This window comes from Copadichromis virginalis, linkage group LG3, assembly GCF_057382275.1.
Source record: "Copadichromis virginalis isolate Kocher_CV1m ecotype Utaka linkage group LG3, C_Virginalis_male_GT1.1, whole genome shotgun sequence".
Lineage (NCBI taxonomy): Eukaryota > Metazoa > Chordata > Actinopteri > Cichliformes > Cichlidae > Copadichromis > Copadichromis virginalis.
In genome coordinates this window covers 32,955,539-32,982,921 of record NC_140620.1, presented here as the reverse complement: position 1 = coordinate 32,982,921, position 27,383 = coordinate 32,955,539, and the positions used below count along the sequence as shown (strand labels likewise).

Sequence of the window (27,383 nt, the reverse complement as noted above, 5' to 3'; positions counted from 1 at the left end):
TGGAAGCAGATCGGGCTGTATGACTCCTGTGCACGGCGACAAAGGCTTGTTACTTTCCGTTAACATGAGGATTAATTTGGTTGCCTTAAATGGCCCAAACTACCAGCGGCTCTCACATTCAGGTTTGTGAAACAGGCTAATTTGAGGTGGCTGTTTGTTTTAAAGCCTCTGAATAGAAATATGATGAGAACATCGTTTTGCTTGAATGAGTGAAGGAAACTAATAAACTGACCAAACTGAACATGAAACAGCTTAATGAGATATGCTTCATTCATTAAATTAAAAGCATGTTAATAAACAACAAGTCTGAACTTGACCGGGGTGACCTTTAGTGAAAGTGAATATGACACCGCTGCTGAAGGTCGACTCTCTCCCAGTGTATGCGACACAGGGAAAACACACTGCCCCCCCCATTTTTAATGTACTGCTTGTAAGTTGATCAAATTAAGTAAAGTAAATAAAAATGAATGACTGAAGAGAGGGGAAAAGACAATAAACTCAAGCAGTTATGACTACAAAAACCTTAAAAAAAAAATAAATCAAAATAATACCAACAATACTAGTTTCCTCGATGCAGGATGATAGAGGGGTCTCTTAATGTCAGTAATCAGGACTCGTTCTAATTATGGTAAATGGCCTGCATTTGTATAGCGCTTTACTTAGTCCCTAAGGACCCCAAAGCGCTTTACACTACATTCAGTCATTCACACACTGGTGATGGCAAGCCACACTGTAGCCACAGCCACCCTGGGGCGCACTGACAGAGGCGAGGCTGACGGACACTGGCGCCACCGGGCCCTCTGACCACCACCAGTAGGCAAACATGGGGTTATGTTTGCCTTATTTTTATTTTCCTGCGTTTCCTGCGTTACACCCCGGCCTAGGCAACCGGGGCGCAACGTAGAAAAATAAAAATAAGGCAAAACACACGAGAAAAAAAACTAAAGCTCTCCACCAAAATCCCAAAACGAAGGTGTCTCAAACGAAAATATTAACAAACCCATTCACAACTATTTACAACAGACTATTTATTTACAACAAACACACCAAACTATTTACAACACGGGGGAGATCGCGACCATGACATACTGAAACACAAGGCTTAAATACATAGAAGGAGCAATCAGGGAATGGACCACAGGAGGGAAACACAGCCGGGGCAAATTAGAACTGACGAGACAGGGAAAACGTAAACTGAACACACTAAGATAACACAGACTTTCAAAGTAAAGCAGGAAATACATAACAGTCACGCAAAAACAAAACACTGACACACCGAAACGTAACATTTCCCCCTACCCAAAAATCAAACATGTAACCCCAAGTGAAATGTTTGATCAAAACCGGATGAAGGCTGGTGGAGGCTGGAGCGGTCCCACGGACCCTCCAGCGAAGACGGATGAAGTCTGGAGCGGTCCCACGGACCCTCCAGCGAAGGCAGACGAAGGCTGGAGCGGTGCCTCGGACCCTCCAGCGAAGACAAACGAAGACTGAAGCGGTGCCTCGGACCCTCCAGCAAAGGCAGACGAAGGCCGGAGCGGTGCCTCGGACCCTCCAGCGAAGGCGGACGAAGGCCGGAGCGGTGCCTCCAACGGACCCTCCAGCGAAGACGGACGAAGGCTTTTGATGAAGGCTGGTGGAGGCTGGAGCGGTCCCACGGACCCTCCAGCGAAGACGGATGAAGTCTGGAGCGGTCCCACGGACCCTCCAGCGAAGGCAGACGAAGGCTGGAGCGGTGCCTCGGACCCTCCAGCGAAGACAAACGAAGACTGAAGCGGTGCCTCCAACGGACCCTCCAGCGAAGACGGACGAAGGCTGATGAAGGCTGGAGCGGTCCCACTGACCCTCCAGCAGACGACGAAGGCTGGAGCGGTGCCTCGGACCCTCCAGCGAAGACAAACGAAGACTGAAGCGGTCCCACGGACCCTCCAGCGGAGGCGGACGAAGGCTGAAGTGGTCCCACGGACCCTCCAGCGAGGACAAACGAAGGCTGAAGCGGTCCCACGGACCCTCCAGCGAAGACAAACGAAGGCTGGAGCGGTCCTCGGACCCTCCAGCGAAGACAGACGGACGGCTGAAGCGGTCCTCAGACCCTCCATCGAAGACTGACGAAGGCTGGAGCTGTCCCTCGGACCCCCCAGCGAAGACTGACGAAGGCTGGAGCGGTCCCTCGGACCCCCCAGCGAAGGCAATCCCGGACGAGCCCCCATATGTTACACCCCGGCCTAGGCAACCGGGGTGCAACGCAGGAAAATAAAAATAAGGCAAAACACACGAGAAAAAAAACTAAAGCTCTCCACCAAAATCCCAAAACGAAGGTGTCTCAAACGAAAATTTTAACAAACCCATTCACAACTATTTACAACAGACTATTTATTTACAACAAACACACCAAACTATTTACAACACGGGGGAGATCGCGACCATGACATACTGAAACACAAGGCTTAAATACATAGAAGGAGCAATCAGGGAATGGACCACAGGAGGGAAACACAGCTGGGGCAAATTAGAACTGACGAGACAGGGAAAACGTAAACTGAACACACTAAGATAACACAGACTTTCAAAGTAAAGCAGGAAATACATAACAGTCACGCAAAAACAAAACACTGACACACCGAAACGTAACATTTCCCCCTACCCAAAAATCAAACATGTAACCCCAAGTGAAATGTTTGATCAAAACCGGATGAAGGCTGGTGGAGGCTGGAGCGGTCCCACGGACCCTCCAGCGAAGACGGATGAAGTCTGGAGCGGTCCCACGGACCCTCCAGCGAAGGCAGACGAAGGCTGGAGCGGTGCCTCGGACCCTCCAGCGAAGACAAACGAAGACTGAAGCGGTGCCTCGGACCCTCCAGCAAAGGCAGACGAAGGCCGGAGCGGTGCCTCGGACCCTCCAGCAAAGGCGGACGAAGGCTGAAGCGGTCCCTCCAACGGACCCTCCAGCGAAGACGGACGAAGGCTGATGAAGGCTGGAGCGGTCCCACTGACCCTCCAGCAGACGACGAAGGCTGGAGCGGTGCCTCGGACCCTCCAGCGAAGACAAACGAAGACTGAAGCGGTCCCACGGACCCTCCAGCGGAGGCGGACGAAGGCTGAAGTGGTCCCACGGACCCTCCAGCGAGGACAAACGAAGGCTGAAGCGGTGCCTCGGACCCTCCAGCGAAGGCGGACGAAGGCTGAAGCGGTCCCACGGACCCTCCAGCGAAGACAAACGAAGGCTGGAGCGGTCCTCGGACCCTCCAGCGAAGACAGACGGACGGCTGAAGCGGTCCTCAGACCCTCCATCGAAGACAGACGAAGGCTGGAGCGGTCCCTCGGACCCCCCAGCGAAGGTCCGCTGGGGGGTCCGAGGGAGGTCATGGTCGCGATCTCCCCCGCGTTGTAAATAAATATCATTTTGCTTTAAAGAAAATAGTGGTCGTCTTGGGATTATTTTTGTGGAGGCCCGTATTAGTTTTTTCTCGTGTGTTTTTGCCTTATTTTTACTTTTTTCGTGTTGCACTCCGGTTGCCTAGGCCGGGGTGTAACATATGGGGGCTCGTCCGGGATCGCTGGAGGGTCCGAAGGAGGGACAGCTTCAGCCTTCTGTCTTCGCTGAAGGGTCCGAGGGACCACTCCAGCCTTCATCCGCCTTCGCTGGATGGTCCGTGGGACCGCTCCAGCCTTCGTCGTCCGCTGGAGGGTCGGTGGGGCCGCTCCAGCCGTCATCAGCTTCGTCTGCCTTCGCTCCAGACTTGATCCGTCTTCGCTGGAGGGTCCGGGGGACCGCTCCAGCCTTCGTCGTCTGCTGGAGGGTCCGTGGGACCGCTCCAGCCTCCACCAGCCTTCATCCGCTTTTGATCAAACATTTCACTTGGGGTTACATGTTTGATTTTTGGGTAGGGGGAAATGTTACGTTTCGGTGTGTCAGTGTTTTGTTTTTGCGTGACTGTTATGTGTTTCCTACTTTACTTTGAAAGTCTGTGTCATCTTAGTGTGTTCAGTTTACGTTTCCTTGTCTCGTCAGTTCTAATTTGCCCCGGCTGTGTTTCCCTCCTGTGGTCCATTCCCTGATTGCTCCTTCTATGTATTTAAGCCCTGTGTTTCTGTATGTCATGGTTCGCGATCTTCCCCCCGTTGTAAATAGTTTGACGTCTTGTGTTTGGTGATGTAAATAAATTCGTTTTGAGACACCTTCGTTTTGGGATTTTGGTGGAGGGCCTTCGTGGTTTTATTTTCCTTATTTTTATTTTCCTGCGTTGCACCCCGGTTGCCTAGGCCGGGGTGTAACATAATGAATGTACTTTAAGTATTTGTTGCGCCACAACACTTGTTGGTAAGCTTTTGATGAATAAAAATGGTACTTGTGTAGCACTACTTTACTGTAACTGAGCAATCTGAACACTTTTGACTCAATCACACACACATTCATACAAGTGAGCGTATGAAGCGCCTTGAGGCGACTTTTGTTGTGATTTGGCGCTATATAAATAAAATTGAATAAATTGAATTGAAAGTGCTTTTCTCTGTATCTAAGGGCCTTGTCTAACATTCATGCTCACTCTGATTAGGGGTTCGGCACCTTGCAGGAGGATACTTGGACATGCATACTGGAGGAGTTATGAAATCGACCCCCTCTACCCCCATTTGCCTTAATGAAGCACTTACATGGGTACTTTTACATTAAATACTTAAAGTTTCTTTTGCATTTAAGACTGGACTATCACGCCCAGAGTTTTTATATAATATTGATACAAATTTAAACATTTGTCTTTATTTCTAATCAAACACTGTAATGTCCCGTGGGCCACCCCATTTAAAACACTCTGAAACCGCCCCTGCAAGAGGATGTAAAACTTAACATGTCCGCATAGTTTTGGCCTCTTCAGAACAAGTTGACATAAAATGGCAAAAACTTCCCCAGTGCATCAAAGACCTCCATTACACTCACAGCTACACTCACAGCTACACACACACTCTTCAGGGAAAGTGTGTGTGATTCAAAGAGCTCTGCAGCCTTGCGAAATATCGCCCTGCCTCACCTCCTGCATGCATGAAAACATCTGAGTTTAACTCGCAGCGGACCAGCTAACACTGCCTGCACACATGACACCGCCTAAGTGTGTATTTTAAAGCTAACGGTCGCTAAACAGCTGTGAAACAACAACGCTTCACACTCACTTGGTGCCGCAGGATAGTCTGCTGCACTATCCGGGCATAGTTGTCCAATTTAACGCCCGAGTTGCTCCGACTTCTCATGGTGACAAGTCAACGGTTCACTTCAGGAGGGCAGAAGGAAAACTCTCTAAAAGCTCCCCAGAAAAGTCATTTCCTCTTCCCCTCTCTGGGGTCCAACAAGCCGGAAGAGGCCCGCTATTACGGTGACCGGAGGAGCTTCTGCCCGGCTGTCATAAAAACAGCTCGGCGGCAGCCTGGAGCTGTAACCTGAACCCAAAGCTGGCTGCGATAAGCTGGTTCCCGGAAGTACCAGTACCAGGAAGACACCGGAATTGTGGAGACTTCAAAATAAAAGCGTAGAAAGGGGGAAAGGGCTCTGCACTGTTATCCTATAGCTCAAAGATGTCCAACAAAAAGTTTAACTACACTTTTAGTCCTGGAGATATCTTAATATTAGAAAAAAAGAAGTGCAATTTCAAAATCAGTCTTTACCTTTACATAATAAATAAATGCTCCTGTAGTAAATTAAAGAAATCTGTCAGCAAGACTCTTTGGGCTTAAAATGCAAGAAATAATTGTGTAAAACTATAGAAAAGAATGTCCTGTAATTATAAAACAGGTTTTTATTTTTTAAAAAAAGTTTTAATTCTGTAGTAGTGAATAAAAAAACAGGTCACTTGTGTCTTCTTCTCTTACTTAATTATTTTTGTTTAGTATGAATGACCTTAGGGCAGGTTTTATTAGTAGGAAAAGCTGTAAAACTAAGACACTCTCCTATCAGCGTCATCAGAGGAATTAGTTGGTGTAATAGTTAGGTGACATCTCTGTTAACTATATGCAGTTTGAATGCTCATAGAAATGTTGTGCAAAGTAGGATTAAAAACTGCGTATTATTTTTGCGAGCTAATGCTACTGATCTGGAATTTGCTATACTTGCCTTAGAGATGCAATGTGTACGGTTCTGCCCTCTGCTGAATGGTCCTGTCCTCCTACCATGAAATTAGCTATTGTTGCTTTAAGAACAACAATTAGGATGTACTGCACTCTTGCTTATGTTACCAATATTATAATTACATTTGCAGATGATACAGATGCAGATGAAGTAAAAATAAAGTTGTAATACAAATCACTCAATAACTTCTTGATTACCAGAATTTAGTAATAGGTGGACCAATCTAAATATCAGTCATATTGATACCATACTAGTGTGGGTACTGATACTTCAGTTTTAGATTCTCTCTCCTATGCTCTGTACATTCCTCCCATTTCATCAGTAAGCAGACATGTCTTTGCATGTCTCTGCAAACATTACTGTTCTCCCAACTTACATGCACAGCTTGCTCCTCCTGTGCTCTACTGTGTTTTGTTGTTGTCATGTGACTCACTTCTTAAAAGTGTCAGTATCAGTACTTGGTAACGGTGTTACTGGCCCTGTATTTACTTGGTATCAAACAATACCAAAATTAGAAAGTTGGAAAACTGTAAAAAGAAATCACATTACTTCTGAACTTTGAACTTGATTGGCTCTTTGTTGCCCTATCTTGTTTTACCTGCTCTTCTCTCTGTCAACAGACCATCTGTCCCACCCCCACACATGCCATTGGTCCCACCTGAGCAATGCTTAGTCCTAATTGGTTATACATAACACCAGTATAGTGGATTCAACCAGGAGTGGGTAATTGAGAGAAGTAAAGCTTACTGAAAGAAATGCAAAATAAAAGCATGGACAATGAAAAAAACACAGAAATACATAATCAAGTAAGGGGGGAAAAGGGAACTGTGAAATAATTCCACTGAATGACATTTGTCTACTGAAACACCCTACTGTCAAGTGTGACTTCCCTCGTGATTTCCTGAAACAGAGTGTAATCCGATACACACCACTTTTCCCTCCACAGTAAAACTGGTTGACATTAACCTTCACATACAAAGATTCACACGAGACATTCACACAGGACAGACAATGGATCAGGAAAAACTCTGCTGTTCAGTCTGTCTGGATCTACTGAAGAAGCCGGTGACTATTCCCTGTGGACACAACTACTGTATGAGCTGCATTAAAAGACACTGGGATAAAGAGGAACCAAAAGGAGCCTACAGCTGTCCTCAGTGCAGAAAAGTCTTTGCACCGAGGCCTGAGCTGGTGAAAAACACTATGTTAGCAGAGTTAGTAGAGGACTTGAAGACACCTGCAATCCGACCTGCTTCAGCTGATCTCTGCTATGCTGGACCTGAAGATGTTTCCTGTGATGTCTGCACTGAAGAGAAGCTGAAAGCAGTGAAGTCCTGTCTGGTATGTTTGGTTTCTTACTGTGAGCAACACCTCCAGCCTCACTATGACTCCTCTGCCTTTGACAAACACAAGCTGGTCAAACCATCCAACTGGCTGAAAGGGAACATCTGTTCAACTCATAATGAGGTGATGAAGATTTTCTGCCGTACTGATCAAAAGTGTATCTGTTATGTCTGCTGTGTGAATGAACATAATCACCATAACACGGTTCAAGTTGAAGAAGAAAGGAAACACAGGCAGAAAGATCTCAAGCTGATTCTGCAAAAAATCCAGCAGAGGATTCAGAGAAGACAGGAGGAAGTGAAAGTGCTTGATAAAGAGGTAGAGGGGATTAAAGTGTCGTCTGATGAAGCAATGAAGGACAGTGAGACCATCATCAATGAGCTGGTGAGTTACATTAAAGAAAAGGGAAAAAGTCTAAAGCAGCAGATACAACTCCAGCAGAAAGAGGAAGAGAGTCGAGTTGTAATGCTTCAGAAGAAGCTGGGGCAGGAGATCACTGAGCTGAAGAAGATGGACGAGGAGCTGAAGCAGCTTTTACACACAGAGGACAACACAGAGTTTCTACTCAGCTACTCCCTGCCTTTCAAACTCAACGATTATACAGACTCACCAAGCTTCAAAATGTGTCCAGTTAAGTACTTTGAGGATCTGCAAACAGCAGTGTTAGAAGTCAGAGATAAAATCAAAGCTTTTCTCGCTGAAGAATGGAGGAAGATCACTCTGACAGTGAGATCAGTGGATGTTTTATTGCCACAAAGCAAGCCTAAGACCAGAGATGAGTTTTTAAAACATTCGTACCAACTGACAATGGATTCAGATACAGTGCACCCTAAAATATTTCTGTCTAATCAGAACAAATCTGTGTCAAACACTGTTCAACATCCAACTAATGACTTTTCTTTTCAAAGAAAGGACAGGTTTTCCAACCAGCAGCAGGTCCTGAGTAAGGAGAGTCTGATTGGACCTTGTTACTGGGAGGTGGAGATGAAAGGGAAAGGTCTTTCAGTTGCTGTGACATACAAGAATAAAAATAACCTGGATCAAAGTGAATTTGGAAGCAATAATAATTCCTGGGCATTAGAGTGTTACGGTGACTGCTACAAATTCAGACACAATAAAATCACAACTCCCCTCTCAGGCCCTCTGTCCTCCAAAGTAGGAGTGTACGTGGATCCCAGAGCAGGTGTTCTTTCTTTCTACAGCGTCTCTGACACCATGGCCCTCCTCCACAGAGTCCAGACCACATTCACTAAGCCGCTCTATGCTGGACTGTGGATTTGGAAGAGTTATTGGGCTGACAACACTGCTACATTTAATGAGATAAAATAGACCGTCTTCATTGGTTTGTGAACCCATCTTGTTCTTTCCTTTACTCACTGATCAAATGCCATCATCTTAAGCCAGGTGTCACGGGGAAACATGAAATATTGATTAAAATCTGATAGATTTCTTTGTGCAGGAACATGAACTCAGTAGCAGCTAGGTATGATGAGTGCCAGTGTCTGCACATGTATCATTAATCAAAATGTGAGAATTATTTTGTACGGTTTATACTGTTGCTGTGAGGTTTTCTGTCTCACTGTATGAATCATTCATGAACTTTCTCAATCATTTTTCTTCCTTTTACATCTTTTGCATTTTAAGAAAATAACTGTAATGATGCGTTCAGTACACCCATAATAATATAAAATCAGTTGTACATTCTTAAAAAATAATGTTTAACAATAATTATTGATTGTTAAAAATGAACTAGTGAGGGCAGTAGGTTAAACAGGCTGACTATTTTTAATAGTGTCTGCAGTATTTATTGTATCAGTCCAGCTGTTACATGATGTCATTAGTTTTGAATTTGTTCACTGTTATTGACCCGTTATCATGTTTGTAACATTTGTGATGACCTATATGACATAGTTGTCTAATAAAGATGAGTTTAGTTTTATTCCAACAACTTTTCACACCTTGAATATTTATATAATTCAGTAGATTTCGTATAGTGAGCATCTTGGAGTATAATGCAGGATTTTCTCTATCCACACAAAAACTGAATACAAATGTTGAGTTAGTTTTTTTTTTAATGTACTTTTAAAGTATCCTTTTAAACAGCTGATTATATGTCATTTTTTTCATCAAAATACCAGCTTAGGTTTTGAAACTGTTGAAATATATACGACAAGACAGGCTTTATAATTCCCATTAACATTCAGATGATTTGAATTCAAACAGAAGTGTCAAGCAGTACAAAATAATAAAGACAGTTCATCACCCCAATGTGATGCATGTATAGAGTTCTTCCTAGAAAGTATCATGTTTTCCTTTTTTCAGTCTTAAGCAATAGACCCAGGAACTTCTGTGTTCAGCCCCCCCAAAGGAATTAAATTCCCGGACAGCAAGACGGTCTTTGTTTTCTCCATAATCTATCGCTTTGGTTCTCACAGCACTAAACCAAATGGGGTTTCTCAGCAGTTCTCCCCTGAGGATGAACCAAAACCATCTTGCTACACATCTGAACTTTCAGAAGTCTGATGTGGAAAACCAAAGATATAGTCCACTTAGCCTCATAAGATGTTTTGTGTCCTTTATTGTGTGCTTGTGGGTGATCCATTGGGCCCGCGCTGCCACCTCATGGTAAGTCAGAGTATTTGCTTTGTAAACTACATGTCTCGTGTCCTTCCTCAGGTAAAGATGCAAATTAGCATGTTGGAGCTTGTTTAATCTGTTTCAGAAGCAAGAGCAGCTCAAAGCAGACTGTGGGTTTTCTCCAGGCTTTACCACTTCCTGTAGGTCCTGGTTGCATATGACTGTTCTTACTGGCCTGGCTCACTCCAAAAGCAGTCATTCTGTTAGTCATACCACCTCATTGCCGTAGAAAAGCGTCTCACAGCCACTGAAACAGATTTAAGAGTAGAACATACATTTGGTCTCTTGGTATTCCCAGTAAAAGAAAGAGAAACTCTCTGACAGAGTGCTCCTGCACACGTCTGTAAAGCCTCCTGCTCAGCTTTAGACAAAAAGCAGCCCTGGGAGATGAAGTCGTAGATAACCAGCTAGGTGATATCCTTTGTGGAGGATATAATTAAGTAAAAGATGGCCATTTAAATGTGAGACAACCAAACTGATTACGTTACTGTTTTGAAAAAGAGGACAGCTGTCATGGGGATGGAGCGGACTGAGGCACAGACTGAGAGATGGGATTTAAACAGTTCTTTATTTATCCACACCGGGTGCACTATATGCACGGGGGGAGGGGGGGGGGACACACCAGGGTTTTGAGGGTCCACAGGGTCTGGAAAACACAAAGCCTTCACACTCGCTCCGCTCCTCCTCCACATAATCACACTCAGTAGTCCATGGTCATGGACTACTCACAGAAACGAGGGTTACTCCGAAGCGAGCATGAGAAACGACTGAATTCTGCAGAGTCGGGTATTACTAACTAAAGTTACTCAATATTCCAGCGACGAGTAGCTCAGCCCCCCTGCCTTAAGAAGAGCCAGCAAAGAAATTCAGAATCACAGGTGATCAGCTGCAGGTGCATGGCCCAAGGGCGGGAGCTCAGCTCCACCCAGGCAGAGCGAGAGAGAGAGAGAGAGAGAGAGAGAGAGAAAAGACAAAGCAATAACAAAAACATTTGTAGCCACACTGGGCTGGCCGGGCAGGCACAGGTACCATGACAACAGTTGTAAGAATACGATTGATCTCTAAAATGGCACATTAGCAGGTTTCACCATATTTGGCCATTTATTCTGACCCTATACCGATAACAACAGGTGACTAACGCTGGTTAATAGTTTAATGTTACAGGTTCTAGACACCTCTGATGGGCTCACCAATAAGACAGTTGCCCGCCCTCTCAGCCTGGCCATACAAAATAAAAATCAACCACTAAGTTTGACAGGTTGCTGAATCAAGACATAAATATCCAACTACTCTGAATATGAGAAACAAAAGAAATCAGTTTAGTGTAAATTCAGGTTTGTAATGTTTATTTGTGTAATTTTGGTATTGAATCTGTTTAAATGCTGCATATGCAGTACCATACTTGTTGCTCATACACAACAGCGTTTAAAGTTCATTTCCTTCACTGGGCCCAATCTGGCAACTCCTGCGTCTCAAAGGAGGAGTCTCGAGGAATGTATTTGTCAAACACAGTCAGTCCCATCTGACCTGTGAAGAAAGCAGGACGCATGATTTCTGGTAAGTAAATACTTCTATGTAGTTGTTTATTTATTTCAAACAAGTTTAATCCACAGGTCCAATGTACAGATCTAACCTTTGTTTCAGAGACAAACAGCCAGCAATACTTGATTAACAGCACTTATTAAGCATTTTTGTTTCTTCTAAATATTTGTAATAATATATGATATTATTACATAATGATAATAATGAAAGTTGTAACCGGTCATAAATAAATCAATGTTTTGGACACTCAATGATTCTTCTGTCAATGCAACAAGTAGATGATCTATGATAGCTTCTTCTGCGTGCTCCCTTTGTCACAGGAGTGGCCACAACAGGTCGGTCCACATTTTTCATTTAACTGATTTTTACACTGGTGTCCTTCCTGACTTCCTGCTTATGTGGCAAATGTGTAAAACACCACTTAGAAGAAACATTAAGGTTGAGACATTTATTTATTATACAAACTGAAAAAAATGGTCTCTTCTTTTTATGTGGACTGAAAATTATTGATTTTATTCCACCACAGGCCATCATGTGACAATGCAAAGCTTTTAATGTTTTAATTATGTTTAACTTGATAAATATTGGCATCAGAGACCCATGAAGAGCTACTACTTTTTTACTTTGAAATGTGTGTTTTGTTTTGTTTTTAATTACAACAAGCAGTCCATCACTCATCACTTCACTGTGCTTTAATTTCTGCATGAAATCAAATATCTTGATGCATTCTCAATCATCCAGGAAAGTAAACCTCCAAAAGTTGATTCTGTTCATCTGGACGTAGCGTTTTGTGGGAGAAACGTTTCGTCACTCATCCAAGTGACTTCTTCAGTCTCAGCTGACTGCAGGTTTCCCCAAATCTTATAAACAGTACATTTGCATAATGACTGAAACCAGCCCACTATAGGAACAATGGGCTGGGAGGTCAGTTCCTTAATCATAATTATGCAAATTCTCATGACCATTGATCAACAACCACTGATCAATGGCCATGAGTACCATTCACAGAGAGTTGGGGGTCTCACTAGGCGTAGCTCAGGGTGATGTACCAAACCCATAATTTTCTGTTTTTTTAATATTCATGTGACCTCAGCCCCCATAGAGAATGGAGCGGGTAGTATTCACACTAAGGAAAAAAATATAAGAATAATATGAGAATTGTTCATTCTAAAATTGGTGCTGCGCTTTTACTGAGGTGCCCAACAAAACACCTGCAAAATATAAAGTGAATCAGGTAAAGAGTTTTTCTGGGTTTTCTCAATGCCTGGCAGTGTTTTCACACTCTGGTTTGAATCAGTTAATGGGTTTAGCAGGAGCAACAAAAAATGAGCTGTTCTGTTTTTAATGTGTGAATAACAATGAGAGTTTATATTCATTTTACAGCTAGTTGCTGTAGTTTGTGTAGCTTACTCTGCATATCCCAGAATATGAAGCAGACCTGTGGGAAGGCAGTTTGTTCAAACTTGCAAAGTATGCTGTATGGTTTTGAGGGCTTTCTGGAGTAGAGCCAGAACCTGCTGCAGAGATTATATGTCTTGTGTGGTCTGAGAATACTTTGGGATCCCTCAGTTGGACCCGAAAACCTGGAATAGCCTGATGTCACTGTGGACCAACTTTGAATAACCAGAAGATAGTGGGTGGATAATTAAGAGTGTGACGTATGCCTTTCTGGAATGACCTGATACATCCGTCTTCTTTTCACAGTGAAACTATTTGGCATTCACCTCATCACACAGAATGGCACAACAAGGAAGCAAGTCAGTAAAATTCCACTGTTCAGTCTGTCGGGATCTACTGAAGGAGCCGGTGACTATTCCCTGTGGACACAACTACTGTATGAGCTGTATTAAAGGACAATGGAATAATGAGGATCCAAAAGGAGCCTACAGCTGTCCTCAGTGCACAAAGAGTTTCATATCGAGGCCTGAGCTGGAGAAAAACAGCATGTTAGCAGAGTTAGTAGAGGACTTGAAGACACCTGCAATCCGACCTGCTTCAGCTGATCTCTGCTATGCTGGACCTGAAGATGTTTCCTGTGATGTCTGCACTGAAGAGAAGCTGAAAGCAGTGAAGTCCTGTCTGGTATGTTTGGTTTCTTACTGTGAGCAACACCTCCAGCCTCACTATGACTCCTCTGCCTTTGACAAACACAAGCTGGTCAAACCATCGAACAGGCTGAAAGGGAACATCTGTTCAACTCATAATGAGGTGATGAAGATGTTCTGCATTGCTGATCAGCAGTGTATCTGTTATGTCTGCTGCCTGGACAAACATAAACGCCATGTAACAGTTCCAGTTGAAGTTGAAAGGGCAGACAAAGAGAAAGACCTTAAGATGAATCTGCAGGAAGTCCAGAAGAAAATTCAGACCAGAATGGAGGAAGGTGAAGTGCTTGAGAAAGAGATGGAGGGGATCAAACTGTCTGCTGATAAAACAATTGAAGACAGTGATGCCATCATCGATGAGCTGTTGAGTTACATTAAAGAAAAAGGCTCAAATCTAAAGCAGCAGATCAAATCCCAGCAGGAAACTGAAGAGAGTCGAGTCATGGAGCTTCAGAATAATCTGGAGCAAGAGATCACTGAGCTGAGGAGGAAAGAAGAGGAGCTGAAGCAGCTTTCAGGCACAGAGGACCACACCGAATTTCTACTAAGTTACTCCATGATGTCAAAACTCAGTGAATATACAGACTCACCAAGCTTTAAAATGTGTCAAGTTAAGTACTTTGAGGATCTGCAAACAGCAATGTTAGAAGCCAGAGAAAATCTCAAAGCATTTCTAAGTGAGGAATGGAGGAAGATCACTCTGACAGTGAGATCAGTGGATGTTTTATTGCCACAAATTGAACCTAAGACCAGAGATGACTTTTTAAAACATTCATGTCAACTGACGATCGACCCAGATACAGTCCACAAAAATCTCTTCCTGTCTAATCAGAACAGAACCGTATCAGACAGTGCTCATAATCCAAATATCTATCCTGGATATAAAAAAAGGGACAGGTTTTCCAACTACCAGCAGGTCCTGAGTAAGGAGAGTCTGATTGGACCTTGTTACTGGGAAGTGGAGATGAAAGGGAAAGGCCTTTCAGTAGCCGTGACGTACAAGAATAAAAATAAACTGGATCAAAGTGATTTTGGAAGTAACAATAAATCCTGGGCATTAGAGTGTTACGGTGACTGCTACAAATTCAGATACAATAAAATCACAACTCCCCTCTCAGGCCCTCTGTCCTCCAAAGTAGGAGTGTACGTGGATCCCAGAGCAGGTGTTCTTTCTTTCTACAGCGTCTCTGACACCATGGCCCTCCTCCACAGAGTCCAGACCACATTCACTAAGCCGCTCTATGCTGGACTGTGGATTTGGAAGAGTTTTTGGGCTGACAACACTGCTACATTTAATGAGATAAAATAGACCGTCTTCATTGGTTTGTGAACCCATCTTGTTCTTTCCTTTACTCACTGATCAAATGCCATCATCTTAAGCCAAGTGTCACGGGGAAACATGAAATATTGATTAAAATCTGATAGATTTCTTTGTGCACAGGAACTAGAAATCAGTAGCATCAGTCATAATGAATGCCAGTGTTTGCACATGTATTATTAATCAAAATGTGAGATTAGTTTTGTACGGTTTATACTGTGAGGTTTTCTGTCGCACTGTATGAATCATTCATGAACTTTCTCAATCATTTCTTTTCTCAATCATTTTTTACTTCTTCCTTTCACTTTTTAAGCATTTTAAGAAAACTGTAATGATGCGTTCAGTACACCCATAATAATATAAAATCAGTTGTACATTCTTAGAAAAAAATCATGTTTAACAATAATTATTGATTGTTAAAAAGGAATTTGTGGCAGTGCTTATACCACCTATGACAACTGAGGAAGTTCAGGGTCTCACCAGAGATCCTCAGGACTTTCTATACAGGCACTGTAGAGAGCATCCTCACACAGAACGTCGCATCCTGGTTTGGGAACAGCTGTGTCTAGGACAAAAAAGCTCTTCAGAGAGTGATCTGTACAGCAGAACGCTGCTGCAGGGCTGCTCTCCCCTCCCTACCGGACATTTACACCAAAAGATGCAGGACCAGAGCAGCTCAGATACTAAAGGACCCTTTCCACCCCAGCAATAAACCGGTCCAGTTTCTACACCATCTGCAGAAGGTTCCCCACCATCTGGGCAAGAACAGAGAGGCTGAAGAGGAGCTTCTACCCTCAGTCAGGCCATCCATGTATTAAATCAGGACATGCCACATTTTATTGATTCGTTATTGTGTTTGTAACACTTGTGATGACCACAGATATGACATGTGTCATGATCCTGGGTCTTATGACCCAGCGGTTTCAGTTTCTTGTGTTTTGTCCTTTTGTATTATGGTTTGAGTCCACCTTGTTACTTTAAAGTTTAGTCTGAATCACTAGGTTTTTATGTTTATTTTTTGGTTGTTAGATTTCCTGTGTCTTTGCTCCTGTGTCTCCCTCTGTGTATCTGTAGTCATATAGATCTGAGTTCCTGTGCCTTGTTTCCCCTCGTGTTTTATTCCACGTTTCCCCAGCCCGTTAATAACGGGCCGTTATGTCTGCGCTCTGGCGACAAAGAACTGTGCGTGTGTGAAGTGCATTTCACAGTATCAGTCTAATAAACTTAAACCTACACCATCCTCCCAATTCTGGTATTCTAAACAGTACCCGAAAGTAGACTGCTTGGTTGAGTTAACCTCCTGAACCATCTACAACACATGGTGAAAACCTGAAATTAAGACAGAGAAGACTAGAGGTGAGACATGATCATTACTGATTACTGATGACAGATTTAGATATATTTTCATAAACCATTCATTTGCCACATCAATAAACAGCATGGCAGGGCAAGATATTTTTTCTAACATGGCAACCTTTAAAAAGTGAAAGGAGATAGAAAGACAGGTGAGAAAGAATAAAACTTAATTGACTTTTTGATGGCATTTTACACACAGTACTAAATCAAATCAAATCAAATCACTTTTATTGTCACATCACATGTGCAGGTACATTGGTACAGTACATGTGAGTGAAATTCTTGTGTGCGAGCTTCACAAGCAACAGAGTTGTGCAAAATACAATAATGTAAACAAGCAAAATACAAGAATGGCTAAATTTGAAACTAATAAATATATGTACAATATATATATATGCATACAGTATATGCATTTCTGGATGTGTATACTAAATATGTTTTTCTGCGTGTGTGTGTGTGTGTGTGTGTGTGTGTATACATATTTTACAAATTAAATAGAGTAAACAATAAAAAAAATTATAAAAATATACAGAGTTGAGACATGTGCAAAACAGTGGCATTACTGTACAGTATGGAGTGCATAATGTTGAAGTTCCAGTAGTGAAGCTGAGGTGTCTATGAAGTGTTCAGCAGTCTGATGGCCTGGTGGAAGAAGCTGTCTCTCAGTCTGCTGGTACGGGACCGGATGCTGCAGAACCTCCTTCCTGATGGAAGTAGTCTGAACAGTTTATGGCTGGGGTGACTGGAGTCCTTGATGATCCTCCCCGCTTTCCTCAGGCAGCGCTTCCTGTAGATGTCTTGGAGGGAGGGAAGCTCACCTCCAATTATCCATTCAGAGCACCGCACTACTCGCTGGAGAGCTTTGCAGTTGTAGGCGGTGCTGTTGCCGTACCAGGTGGTGATGCATCCAGTGAGGATGCTCTCAATGGCACAGCGATAGAAGGTCCTGAGGATGCGGGGGCTCATGCCGAATCTTTTCAATCTCCTGAGAAAGAAGAGGCGCTGCTGCGCCTTCTTCACTGTTTTGTTTGTGTGTACTGACCACGTAAGATCCTCAGCCAGATGTACACCAAGGAACCGGAAGCTGCTCACTCTCTCCACAGCAGCGCCGTTGATGGTGATGGGGGTGTGTACTTCTCTGCACCTCCGGAAGTCCACTATCAACTCCTTTGTCTTTGCGATGTTGAGGGTGAGATGGTTGTCTTGACACCAGTGGGTCAGGGCGCTGACCTCCTCCCTGTAAGCCGTCTCATCACCATTGGTGATAAGACCCACCACTGTAGTGTCGTCCGCAAACTTCACAATGATGTTGGAGTTGTTAGTGGCCGTGCAGTCGTAGGTGTAGAGTGAGTATAGGAGAGGGCTCAGTACACACCCCTGTGGAGCACCAGTGTTCAGTGTGATGGGGGATGAGGTGATGCTGCCCAGTCTGACCACTTGGCGTCTGTCAGACAGGAAGCTAAGGATCCAGCTGCAGAGGGAGCTGCTCAGTCCTAGATCCTGCAGTTTCCTGTCCAGCTTCGAGGGAACGATGGTATTGAATGCTGAGCTGTAATCTACAAACAGCAGTGTGTCTGTTAAATCTGCTGCATAGGAGTATATGTGGATCCCAGGGCAGGTGTCCTGTCCTTCTATCCGGTTGTTCAGTGATGACGCGACGAATCCTACTTCCAGGCCTAAAGTAGTCTGTGTTTAATATGGCTTTTGTGTTGTTAACATGTTTAATGTTTTGTATTTTCTTCTATTTGATCTCAAAAAGCTCCTAAAACAGTCAGTGATCACTGTTGACCTCCCTCGGCTTTTATTACCGCTAATCATTTATTTAAGCTCAGTTTTTAAAACCTTAGGATGTAACTACAGCCCAGCCCATGCAGCAGTATATGAATGACTAACCTCGTATTGTGGATGGATTATCTCAGTTGTTCTCCTGGCTGAAGTTTGGTCCTTTTACAGCATCCTGCCATGCGATTACATTTGTTCCTGACCACCGAGGACACTCACGTTAACTTTTATCGAGTGGAAAAAAAGTTAGCTTGTTTATATTATGCTAACATAGCTGTGTCGCTAGTGGTCACGTAGCACATCATTATATACCAGCTAGCCCAACTTCAGTAACCCTACAAACGTCACTGCTGTTTAGTTTTCTGTCTTCATTTATGTTGGAAGTGATAACAGAGCTGTACGTTTTAATTTGTTTCCAAAACCCCGCAGTCAGGACATGCTATATTGTATTTAGATAGAAGCTAGCGAGCTAACTCCCTGCTAACTTCTAACTCCGTTAAATGTCATAAATTCCGTTTTCATGGCTGCCTGGATGCTAAACTCAATTGTTACACCTGGTAGAGCAGAACGCTGATCATTTTATTAAAGATGAAAGACTTTAGACAGTTTTTCAACTCTCAGTAATGCCACAGTGATCGTTTGATATATGGACCTGCAGCGGAGTTTAGGGCCAGACACGGCTAGTGACGTCAGACTTAATGACCGGATAGCAGGGGTGAGCAACTCCAGGCCTCGAGGGCACTGCCATACCATGATCGGATATGGGTCGAATAGGGTAAAAAAAAAAAATCGTATTTCATGCGCTTTCACCTGCAGTGTGAACGTAGCCTTAGATGTGTCCTTGATCCAACACAGCTGATTCAAATGGCTATATTACCTCCTCAACATGTCTTGAAGTTCTCCAGAGGCCTGGTAATGAACTAATCATTTGATTCAGGTGTGCTGACCCAGGGTGATATATAAAACCTGCAGGACACTGGCCCTTGAGGCCTGGAGTTGCCAACCACTGTTCTATAGCGTCTCTGACATTATGGCTGTGTCCCAATTAAGAGACCGCACGTTTGAAGTACGCATTTTGAGTGCGATTACGTCACCACCACGCGACGACGGCTGTCCCAATTCGATGTGTACTTCAAATGCATACTCCAAATGCGCCTTCGATTTCCCCAAATATCAAGCATGGTCCGGTGCACGCTTCGTGGTCCCATATATCCCACAATTCATAGTGCGGTGGGTGTGGATAATTTTGCTGCAAAATATGGCAGAAAGGAGTGGCCGAAGAGTGACCTGTCAAAAGTAAGTACTGAATATGACGTCACTTATTTATGTGCGAATGTTTAATAATGAAGAACATTAAAACATTACTGTTGGCCACATGTCGGCAATATATCTATATATATATCTATATATATATCTATATATAATATATATATCTGACGTCTGTCACAGATGTCTTAGGGTGAGTGGCAGGGTACACCCTGTACAGGTTGCCAGGTTAACCAATCCCCACCAACTTCATGTCTTTGGACTGCAGGAGGAAGCCAGAGTACCCCGAGAGACTCCACAAACTCCGGGAGAACATGCAAACTCCATACAGAAAGACCCGGGCCTGATAGTGGAATTGAGCTCAAGACCTTCTTGCTGTGAGGCAGCAGTGCCAACTACCATGCCACCCAAAATCTACTCATATCATGGTAATTTTAAAGTAAAGGAAAAAGTGACTCTGACATTTAGAGAAATACAAGATCTCGCCTAATTTCACTTTGAAGTTTAGGACTCTGTTTGGCCTAGCCTTAGACTAAAAAGTGTTTTGACACAGTAGTTTCTTTTAGATGTGGGAATACGCTTAATCTATGTGTGGATTTGAGAGCTGAGAGCTGATCTTAACTCCCAGCTGATCCTAAGAGCTTCTGGATGTGACCTGCAGATGGAAGCATTACTGCACAGACCTGGAAATTCTCCTCCTCATACTACAATATATTGATGCATACAATGAATGATTCTGCCAGAATCCGTTAAAGAGTTTTACAGAAGCCACAAAAGAAGAATGTGCTGTTAATCACTGTTCTTAAATAGTGGACAACACAGAGAAATTATATTTCCTTTACAGCTAGTTGGTATAGTTTGTGTAGGTCACTTTGAAAATCCCTGAATACAAAGCAAAGCTGGCTATAGAGTGACGGTTAGCGCAAATTTGCAATGTATACTTGGTAGCTGGGTCAGCTTTAGGTTGTTTGTCTTCTCAGGCAAAGATGCAAAGGAATATATTGCAGTCTGTTTATTCTGCGCCAGAAGCAACAGCAGCTCCGACCCCTCGCAGAACTCCTCCAGCCCTTGTTGGTTCCTAATGAACTATTCTCACATATAACTCTTGTTACTGTCCATTCCAGCGTAAAAAGTCGTTCACACCATCATAGATGGGTTCTGTAGGTCAGGCCACATAATTAACCAAGGAAAAAAATTTCCAATGCCTCTGAAGCAGTAGAAGAAGCAGTGGTAGTACAGGTGTTTTGTCTCCATTTTGTTTCAAAATAATATAGTCTATGTCAAAGGACTCTTTTTCTGATGCGCTCTGCTCAGCTTTAGGAGCTGAAGTAAACCTTGACTCAGGCTTCCATCTGTAATCTAATGATCAAACAGGTTTAACCAGGAGCTTGAAGCTGCTCTAACTAACCCCTCTTTCTGGAGTTCCCAGTTGTCTTGGGTGGAATACCTCCATAATAACATGACTTCAGCTGCCCATCGACTAGGTACTATGTAAAATAATCCATTTGTCATATTACAGTTTGCCCTAACTCAGAAAATAAACATTGCTAAGTGTGGCCTCTGCCTACAGTTATTTCCTATTCAAATTCCACTGGACTGTCAAAATCACTGTTATAGTGTTTGGTGAGTGGCCGTTTCAAAAATGAATTAATGTTAATAGTGTTAAGTCAAGGTACAGTATGTGGCAGCTGAAACGTAAGAGTTTCCATATATGAGCAGCAGATGGCAGCATTAACTTACAGACAGACTTGTGTAAACTACTGCTGTATGTGCACCTCGGCTGCCACAATGTCTGCGTTATGCTGTGTAATGTCAATGAAGAAATGAGCAGGTCCTCTAACCTACACACAAGGTGTCTGCTGTTAAAACAAATCTCGTCAAGTTTCAGAAATGCAGAGACATACATAAAAAACATTAAAAAACAAAAGTGGGTAAGAAAAACTCTCTTTTAACAGGAAGAAAAGAAACCTCCAGCAGAACCAGGCTCAGGGAGGGGCAGCCATCTACCAACACCGGTTGGGGGTTGGGGGAGGAAGGATAAAAGACATGCTGTGAAAGAGAGCCAGAGATTAATAATAATAATAAAAGCAGAGAGCTGTATTAGGACATAGTGAGTGAGAAAGGCGACTGAAGAAAAAACACCCAAGGCATCATGGGAATCCCCCGGCAGCCTACACCTATTGCAGCATAACTAAGGGAGGATTCAGGGTCACCTGGTCCAGCCCTAACTATATGCTTTAGCAAAAAGGAAAGTTTTAATCTTGAAAGTAGAGATAGTGTCTGTCTCCTGAATCCAAACTGGAAGCTGGTTCCACAGAAGAGGGGCCTGAAAACTGAAGGATCTCCCTCCCATTCTACTTTTAAATACTCTAGGAACAACAAGTAGGCCTGCAGAGCGAGAGCGAAGTGCTCTAATAGGGTGATATGGTACTACAAGGTCATTAAGATAAGATGGGGCCTGATTATTTAAGACCTTGAATTAGTGTGTGAACAAGACTCTCCATTTACATGAACAAATTGTAGTCTGTTAGATAGATATGATACAAACCACTGCAGCGCAGTACCTGTGATGCCTACAGCATGCTCTGATCGCTCTTATAGGATATTATGGTCGACAGTATCGAATGCTGCACTGAGGTCTAGCAGGACAAGCACAGAGATGAGTCCACTGTCAGAGGCCATAAGAAAAATAAGCTGTTTCTGTGCTGTGGTGGGCTCTGAAACCTGAGTATGATGATTCATATATGTATATTAAATGCAATGTGTTTCAGTCATGTGCATTAAGCTGTATTAACTGAATCAGACATGTCTTGAAAGACAAAACACATGAATAGATAAATATGATAAAATCCCACCAACACATTACTTCAAGTACTCACATCATTAAGCAGTTTCTGTGATAATAATGCAGATTTACAGGTGTGCACTCAAAGAGAAAACACATTAAATAATTCTCTGACTTATATCTGTGCAAACAGAATATTACTATATGTAAATTAAGCTGATAAATAACTCAGAGGGTTTCTTCTTCTCTTCTTTTTTTTCCAAGCGGTAACTCCAGCTATTGTTTTGTTTTCATAAGCCATTTTAGGCTTTAAGCTGTCATGACTAATCTACTTCCTGATTCTCTCTGGCTGAGCTATAGAACGAGAGAGGATCGGAGGTGAGTTGAGGTGGTCTGTGTGTCTCAGCTCCCTAAGCCTTTTAGAGCCACTGCTGCTTCTCGGAAACGCACACTGATCTTTTTATCTTTTTACAAAGGCAGGTTTGGGACGCACAATCAAAGACAAAGCACTGCTGTGTCAAACGCCTGGTGGTAGCTGGGAGACTCCCTGGTGCTTTGAGAGGCCATCCCATTACCACAAAACCGATTAAAAGTTCCCTGCTCTCAAAGGCTGAGGTGTCCTGCCAAAGTGGCCTTAAAGCAGGAGGCTGAAGCTCTGCTCAGAGAGCGCTTCTCTCAGGACAAGTGCAGCAGCTAAACGTGCTCACCTACAGGATTTACACATTACATCAATGTAAGCTCACAGTTTATATTCACAGAATGTGACGATCTTAACAACAATCTTAACAACCACGAATTCAGGTTTAATGTCCTGTATTAATTACTTCAGTGAACTAAATCCACACTGCGGGTAAAAGTGCAGCACGTCTGATGTTTTGTGATTAGTGTGAATGGTAACAGCTGACAAAACAAAGAACAAAACAAGCTGTTAATACGATCGAATTGTAACAGAGAAGTGCCCGTTTTGAGAAAGTGTGAGTGAGGTTGTGTTTTTTTTCCAGCTACAATTTACAGATTTCCTCTAGACATGCTACACAAAGGAAGCCTTTCAGCTACTGCTGAGAAAAGAAGACTAGCTTAAAAGATACATACGCTAAATACGTGTGCGTGTGTGTGCGTGTGTGTGCGTGCGTGTGTGTGCGTGTGTGTGTGTGTGTGTGTGTGTGTGTGTGTGCGTGTGTGTGTGTGTGTGTGTGTGTGCGTGTGTGTGCGTGTGTTCAAGATTGTTGGTCCTAGCTCTTCCTGTCATGGGCCCTGTGTTTTGAGGTTTCACTGGCTGCTGTTTCTTCTGTATCGTAAGAATGTTTTATGTTTAGGTTTTGTTATTCGTCTCTTTGGTGTATGAGGCTGTCAGCGTCGTTGTTATTTATTATTACTTTGCATGCAAGCCTGTTTGAATTTTGCTGAAATTATTGAAATCCTGTATTCAGGTGATCCCTGTTGGCTGAGTTTCCATATTCCTTTGCTTTTCTCTATCTTATGTTGTGTATAGGTTTTGTTTTATAGCCTGTTTATTGTAGTTTTGTTATAGAAATAGAGAAAAAAGTCTTGATATCATCCTCTTCTTCTTAAAAAAAAATCAGAAAACATTTGTTTCATAGATTGAGAATAGTCTGACTCAGCTCTTTAACCCGTCAGCTCCATGGTCCGAAGTCCTTGTGACTGAGATCATGTAAGAAAAGTACCAGCGAACAATTTGCTGAATTCACAGCTAGTGAGTGGACGTCATGTTCTACCCATGCAGCTCTCTCGCCTAAACCACCAAGTATCGAGTATATCTAGTAGTATGAATGCATCATGTGAGAAAGGCCAGACTCTTCTAACACTGAGCTCATGTGCAGAAGCAAAATATTAGATTAGCTTCAAGACTGAAAACCAAAATGTCAGTTTCTCAGGCAGCGACTAAGTTCATTCATAAAAGATGGCAACGCTGATGTTTGCAAGTGGAGCCATTAGTGAAATTCCTGAGAACTGCACGTGGTAAGATAATATCCTTTGTAATTACATGGATACCTGGAAAGCCTTCTTACTGCTGCCTAAATAGGAAACATTTGAGGACATGAAGAGGAGGGAAAGCCGAGGCTGTCGATGGAGCCACCTTTAAAGATGAATGCTGTTGTTGAGCGTCAACGAGGTCAGGCATCCCACCGAGGTCCCGCCAAGTGACACAGAAATGAGGTGCATTTAAATGAAGCTCTGACGTATCGTCTCTCATTAGAGAAAGTATCTGTGTGTGTGTTTGAGTGTACTTGTGTCACTTGTGTGAGGGGTTAGCAGTTGGGATTCCAAGGGCTTTTGGTAAACTGACTGATGCTAATAGCTTCTCTAATAGCTTTAAAGCCGTGTACATGAGACATAGGATCCAGTCGGGCTCAAGTGAACTCCAAAACTTTGCTCTATATCATTCTCATAGGCGCATATGCACTGAAACGCACACACACACTGGGTTGTTTTGAAACTTTAGCACCCGTCTACATCCCCAGTGAGCCCAAAGCGTCGTCCATCTGTGATGAAACCTTAGCGGGTCACATGCTGGTGTTGAAATACCCCCTGCTTGGTCCACTGGCCTGACTCTCATCATCCACATACACACATCATACCTCTCTGCTCCTCCAGGCCTCACTGTGGAGGCGTTGTCAGTCAGCGGGGAATTAGTGGCCGTTCCTCCCCAAACATCCAGGGCTTGTGTAGAATTACAGGCTGCAGTAGGAAGCGTCCCATCACCTAAATGTCACAGTTTCATGGTGTAACAGCTAAACCCGCTCCATCAACTCCTGAACCTTTTCTCACATTCTCGCCGAATGACGTGAAGGGCTTTATGCCCCTTGTGAATTAGGCAACTTAACTGTCATAGCCATATTGAGCAGCTTTGATGCAGCTGCTCAATATAGTCAGCATGTGTCAAAGGAGTTTTACCTACTTATCTTGCAGCTTATCTTCTGCAATTTAATGATGAACAAAAGTGGATTTTTAACAGTCACGTACTCCTGCAGTGGTGCTTTTAGTAGACCGCTACAAGAGGAGAACAGCTATGGTTGCACGTGAGTTTGCATTATAAGTGAGTTAATAAAGTCGTAAATTGTATTTCAGTGGCAGGTTCAACACTTTTTGGATGTACTGTAGTACAGCACCCTACCAAACAATAGTCCCTGCTAGGGGGCAAGGGGACTAAGGTAAATCAGTCCTAAGAAGGGAGCTCATCAGCAACAGTCTGGTGGCTGTGCCTTGACACATGCAGCTTGAAATAAGCCAGAAAAATAACATCTGCCACTTTGTGGGCCCATCGCCCATAGGAGCAGGCACTGGGGTGGGCTGGATGTAAGGCAAAAAGAGGGGCCTGGGCATTTTGACCCTTGGTATTGCAAACTGGTGTCTTCCTTTTGAGGTTTTCAGGGAACACCGAGGTAGATCCAGAACCAACTTTCATCTCATCTGGCTTAGGAGGGCCTCGGGATCCCACAGGAGGAACTGGAAAGAATGGCTGCCACCACAATCCAGCTTTGACCAGGTATAAGAAAATGTATGTATCGATGTATGTATGTATGTATGGATAGCTAATTGCAGTTCACTTTCTTTGCTATTCTCCTGTAGGAAGAGCACCCATAATACAAGCTAATGGAACCTTCCTGCATCTTGAGATATAAGGCCACGTAAAGCAGGCTGTAAGACAGTCTAAACCCAAACCTGCTGCATACATCTGCATGTTTCAGGGTGATGAGTCCCCCTTAAGGTAATTCCTTGTAAAAATTTCCCCACAAAAACAAAGTCTGAACATCAAACCTTCTCCCCATTTCAGCACCAACACTGATCCATAAATGCCACAACGACCTCATGGGTTCAAAAAAGATAAGCTGTTTTTAACAGACTGTCCTATGTGCCTATATACCCCAAAAGGTTCATCTGGTCGTAGCGTTTTCAGTGGGAGAAACGTTTTGTCACTCATCCAAGGCAGCAAAAAATGCCCAAGATGCCCAAACCCCTTCCGCACCCCGCACTCCTCCACATGCCTGATGATGAGCTATATAAACACATAGTGAGTGAAGAAGAAAACTCACTGCATCATTACAAGCCCACAGAGAGTGTCTGTGTATTACAGTAGTCATAAATAAATAACAATAAAAATAGTAAATGCATTAACTAGTTTTCAAAACAACGCTGGTATCAGCAAGGTATTTTCACCCAGAGAAGTGGTGCTCACTGGATAGTTTCTCCTTGGTAAACCTCAGAGTTGATTGTGTGGGAAAATCCAAGCAGATCAGCATTTTTTGAAATACTCAAACCAGCCTGTCTGGCTCCAACAACCATGCCACATTGACTTAAATCACCTTTCATCCCAATTCCAATGCTCAGTTTGACCTCTGGCAGGTCATCTCAACCATATTTACATGCCTAAATGCATTGAATTGCTTCTCCCTAATAAAGTGGCCATAAGTGTATATCCTGAGCTCCAGCACAGCTGTTCGGGCATTTTTAATTTTACGTATTACATATTTGGAGTATTAAAAAAAGCAGAGTTTACTGTAAGTTGTTCACAGTGTCTAAAATGCCTAAAATGACCACATTTATGAGAAAGGCTCGATATCCCAAAACACTCAGCTGACGTAGTTAAATGTCGCCACAAAAACTTACTAATTTAACAATCTTAGTGCAATCAGAGGGGAGCTGTACAAAACATATTGAAGTCCGAGCCATACAGTTTTATTTTTTTTAAACTAATGTAACTGATCTCTGATTATATGTGTAGGAATCAAATGTAGCATTTTAAACTAATAACTTCATAGAAGTCCTTTGAGTTTGACTGCCTCCTGACCTTCGTGGCCACAAAAGCCTGCAGTTTCTTGAAGGTTGTTAGTCAGACATAATCATATTAGATTAACTGATTGCCGCTGATCAGTATTGTGCACCCTTAGGCTGAACCTCGGCACTTCAACAGGGTGCAGAAAACAAGTTTAGGGGGAAATTCCCAGCACAATTTGACACTTAAGTCATTATTTTGCCAAAGTGCAATTCAGACCGTTTTGGCAGCATGTCTTTAAATAACATAAACAGACCCAGAGGCTATCACCATCTAGCTGAAATCTTTGAGAGGCAAGCAAGGGTCAGTAACAGTTCGACTCGTAGGTGACTCTATGA

At 43.2% G+C, this 27,383-nt stretch overlaps 3 protein-coding genes across 15 annotated transcripts in view; 2 read left to right on the top strand and 1 right to left on the bottom strand.

The window, feature by feature from the left end:
- phka1a (phosphorylase kinase, alpha 1a (muscle)) overlaps positions 1-5,480 on the bottom strand; it is a 34,480-nt gene extending 29,000 nt beyond the window's left edge. For 11 of the 13 annotated variants that reach the window (XM_085450735.1, XM_085450722.1, XM_085450723.1 and 8 more), the window contains exon 1: positions 5,167-5,480. In XM_085450735.1, coding sequence (XP_085306861.1) covers positions 5,167-5,244 — 78 coding nt within the window. In that variant the 5' untranslated portion in view covers positions 5,245-5,480. The remainder of the gene's footprint in view (positions 1-5,166) is intronic. The other 2 variants (XM_085450732.1, XM_085450733.1) reach the window with 1 other exon arrangement.
- A 1,627-nt stretch (positions 5,481-7,107) lies between these two features.
- Positions 7,108-9,621, top strand: LOC146714258 (tripartite motif-containing protein 16-like). The gene has a single exon (XM_085452721.1). The coding sequence runs from the start codon at positions 7,127-7,129 to the stop codon at positions 8,786-8,788; it is 1,662 nt and encodes a 553-aa protein (XP_085308847.1). The 5' UTR covers positions 7,108-7,126; the 3' UTR covers positions 8,789-9,621.
- A 1,986-nt stretch (positions 9,622-11,607) lies between these two features.
- Positions 11,608-16,301, top strand: LOC146714257 (tripartite motif-containing protein 16-like). Its single transcript, XM_085450721.1, has 2 exons — positions 11,608-11,653; positions 13,343-16,301. The coding sequence occupies exon 2, from the start codon at positions 13,376-13,378 to the stop codon at positions 15,050-15,052; it is 1,677 nt and encodes a 558-aa protein (XP_085306847.1). The 5' UTR covers positions 11,608-11,653; positions 13,343-13,375; the 3' UTR covers positions 15,053-16,301.
- Positions 16,302-27,383: the final 11,082 nt, after the last annotated feature.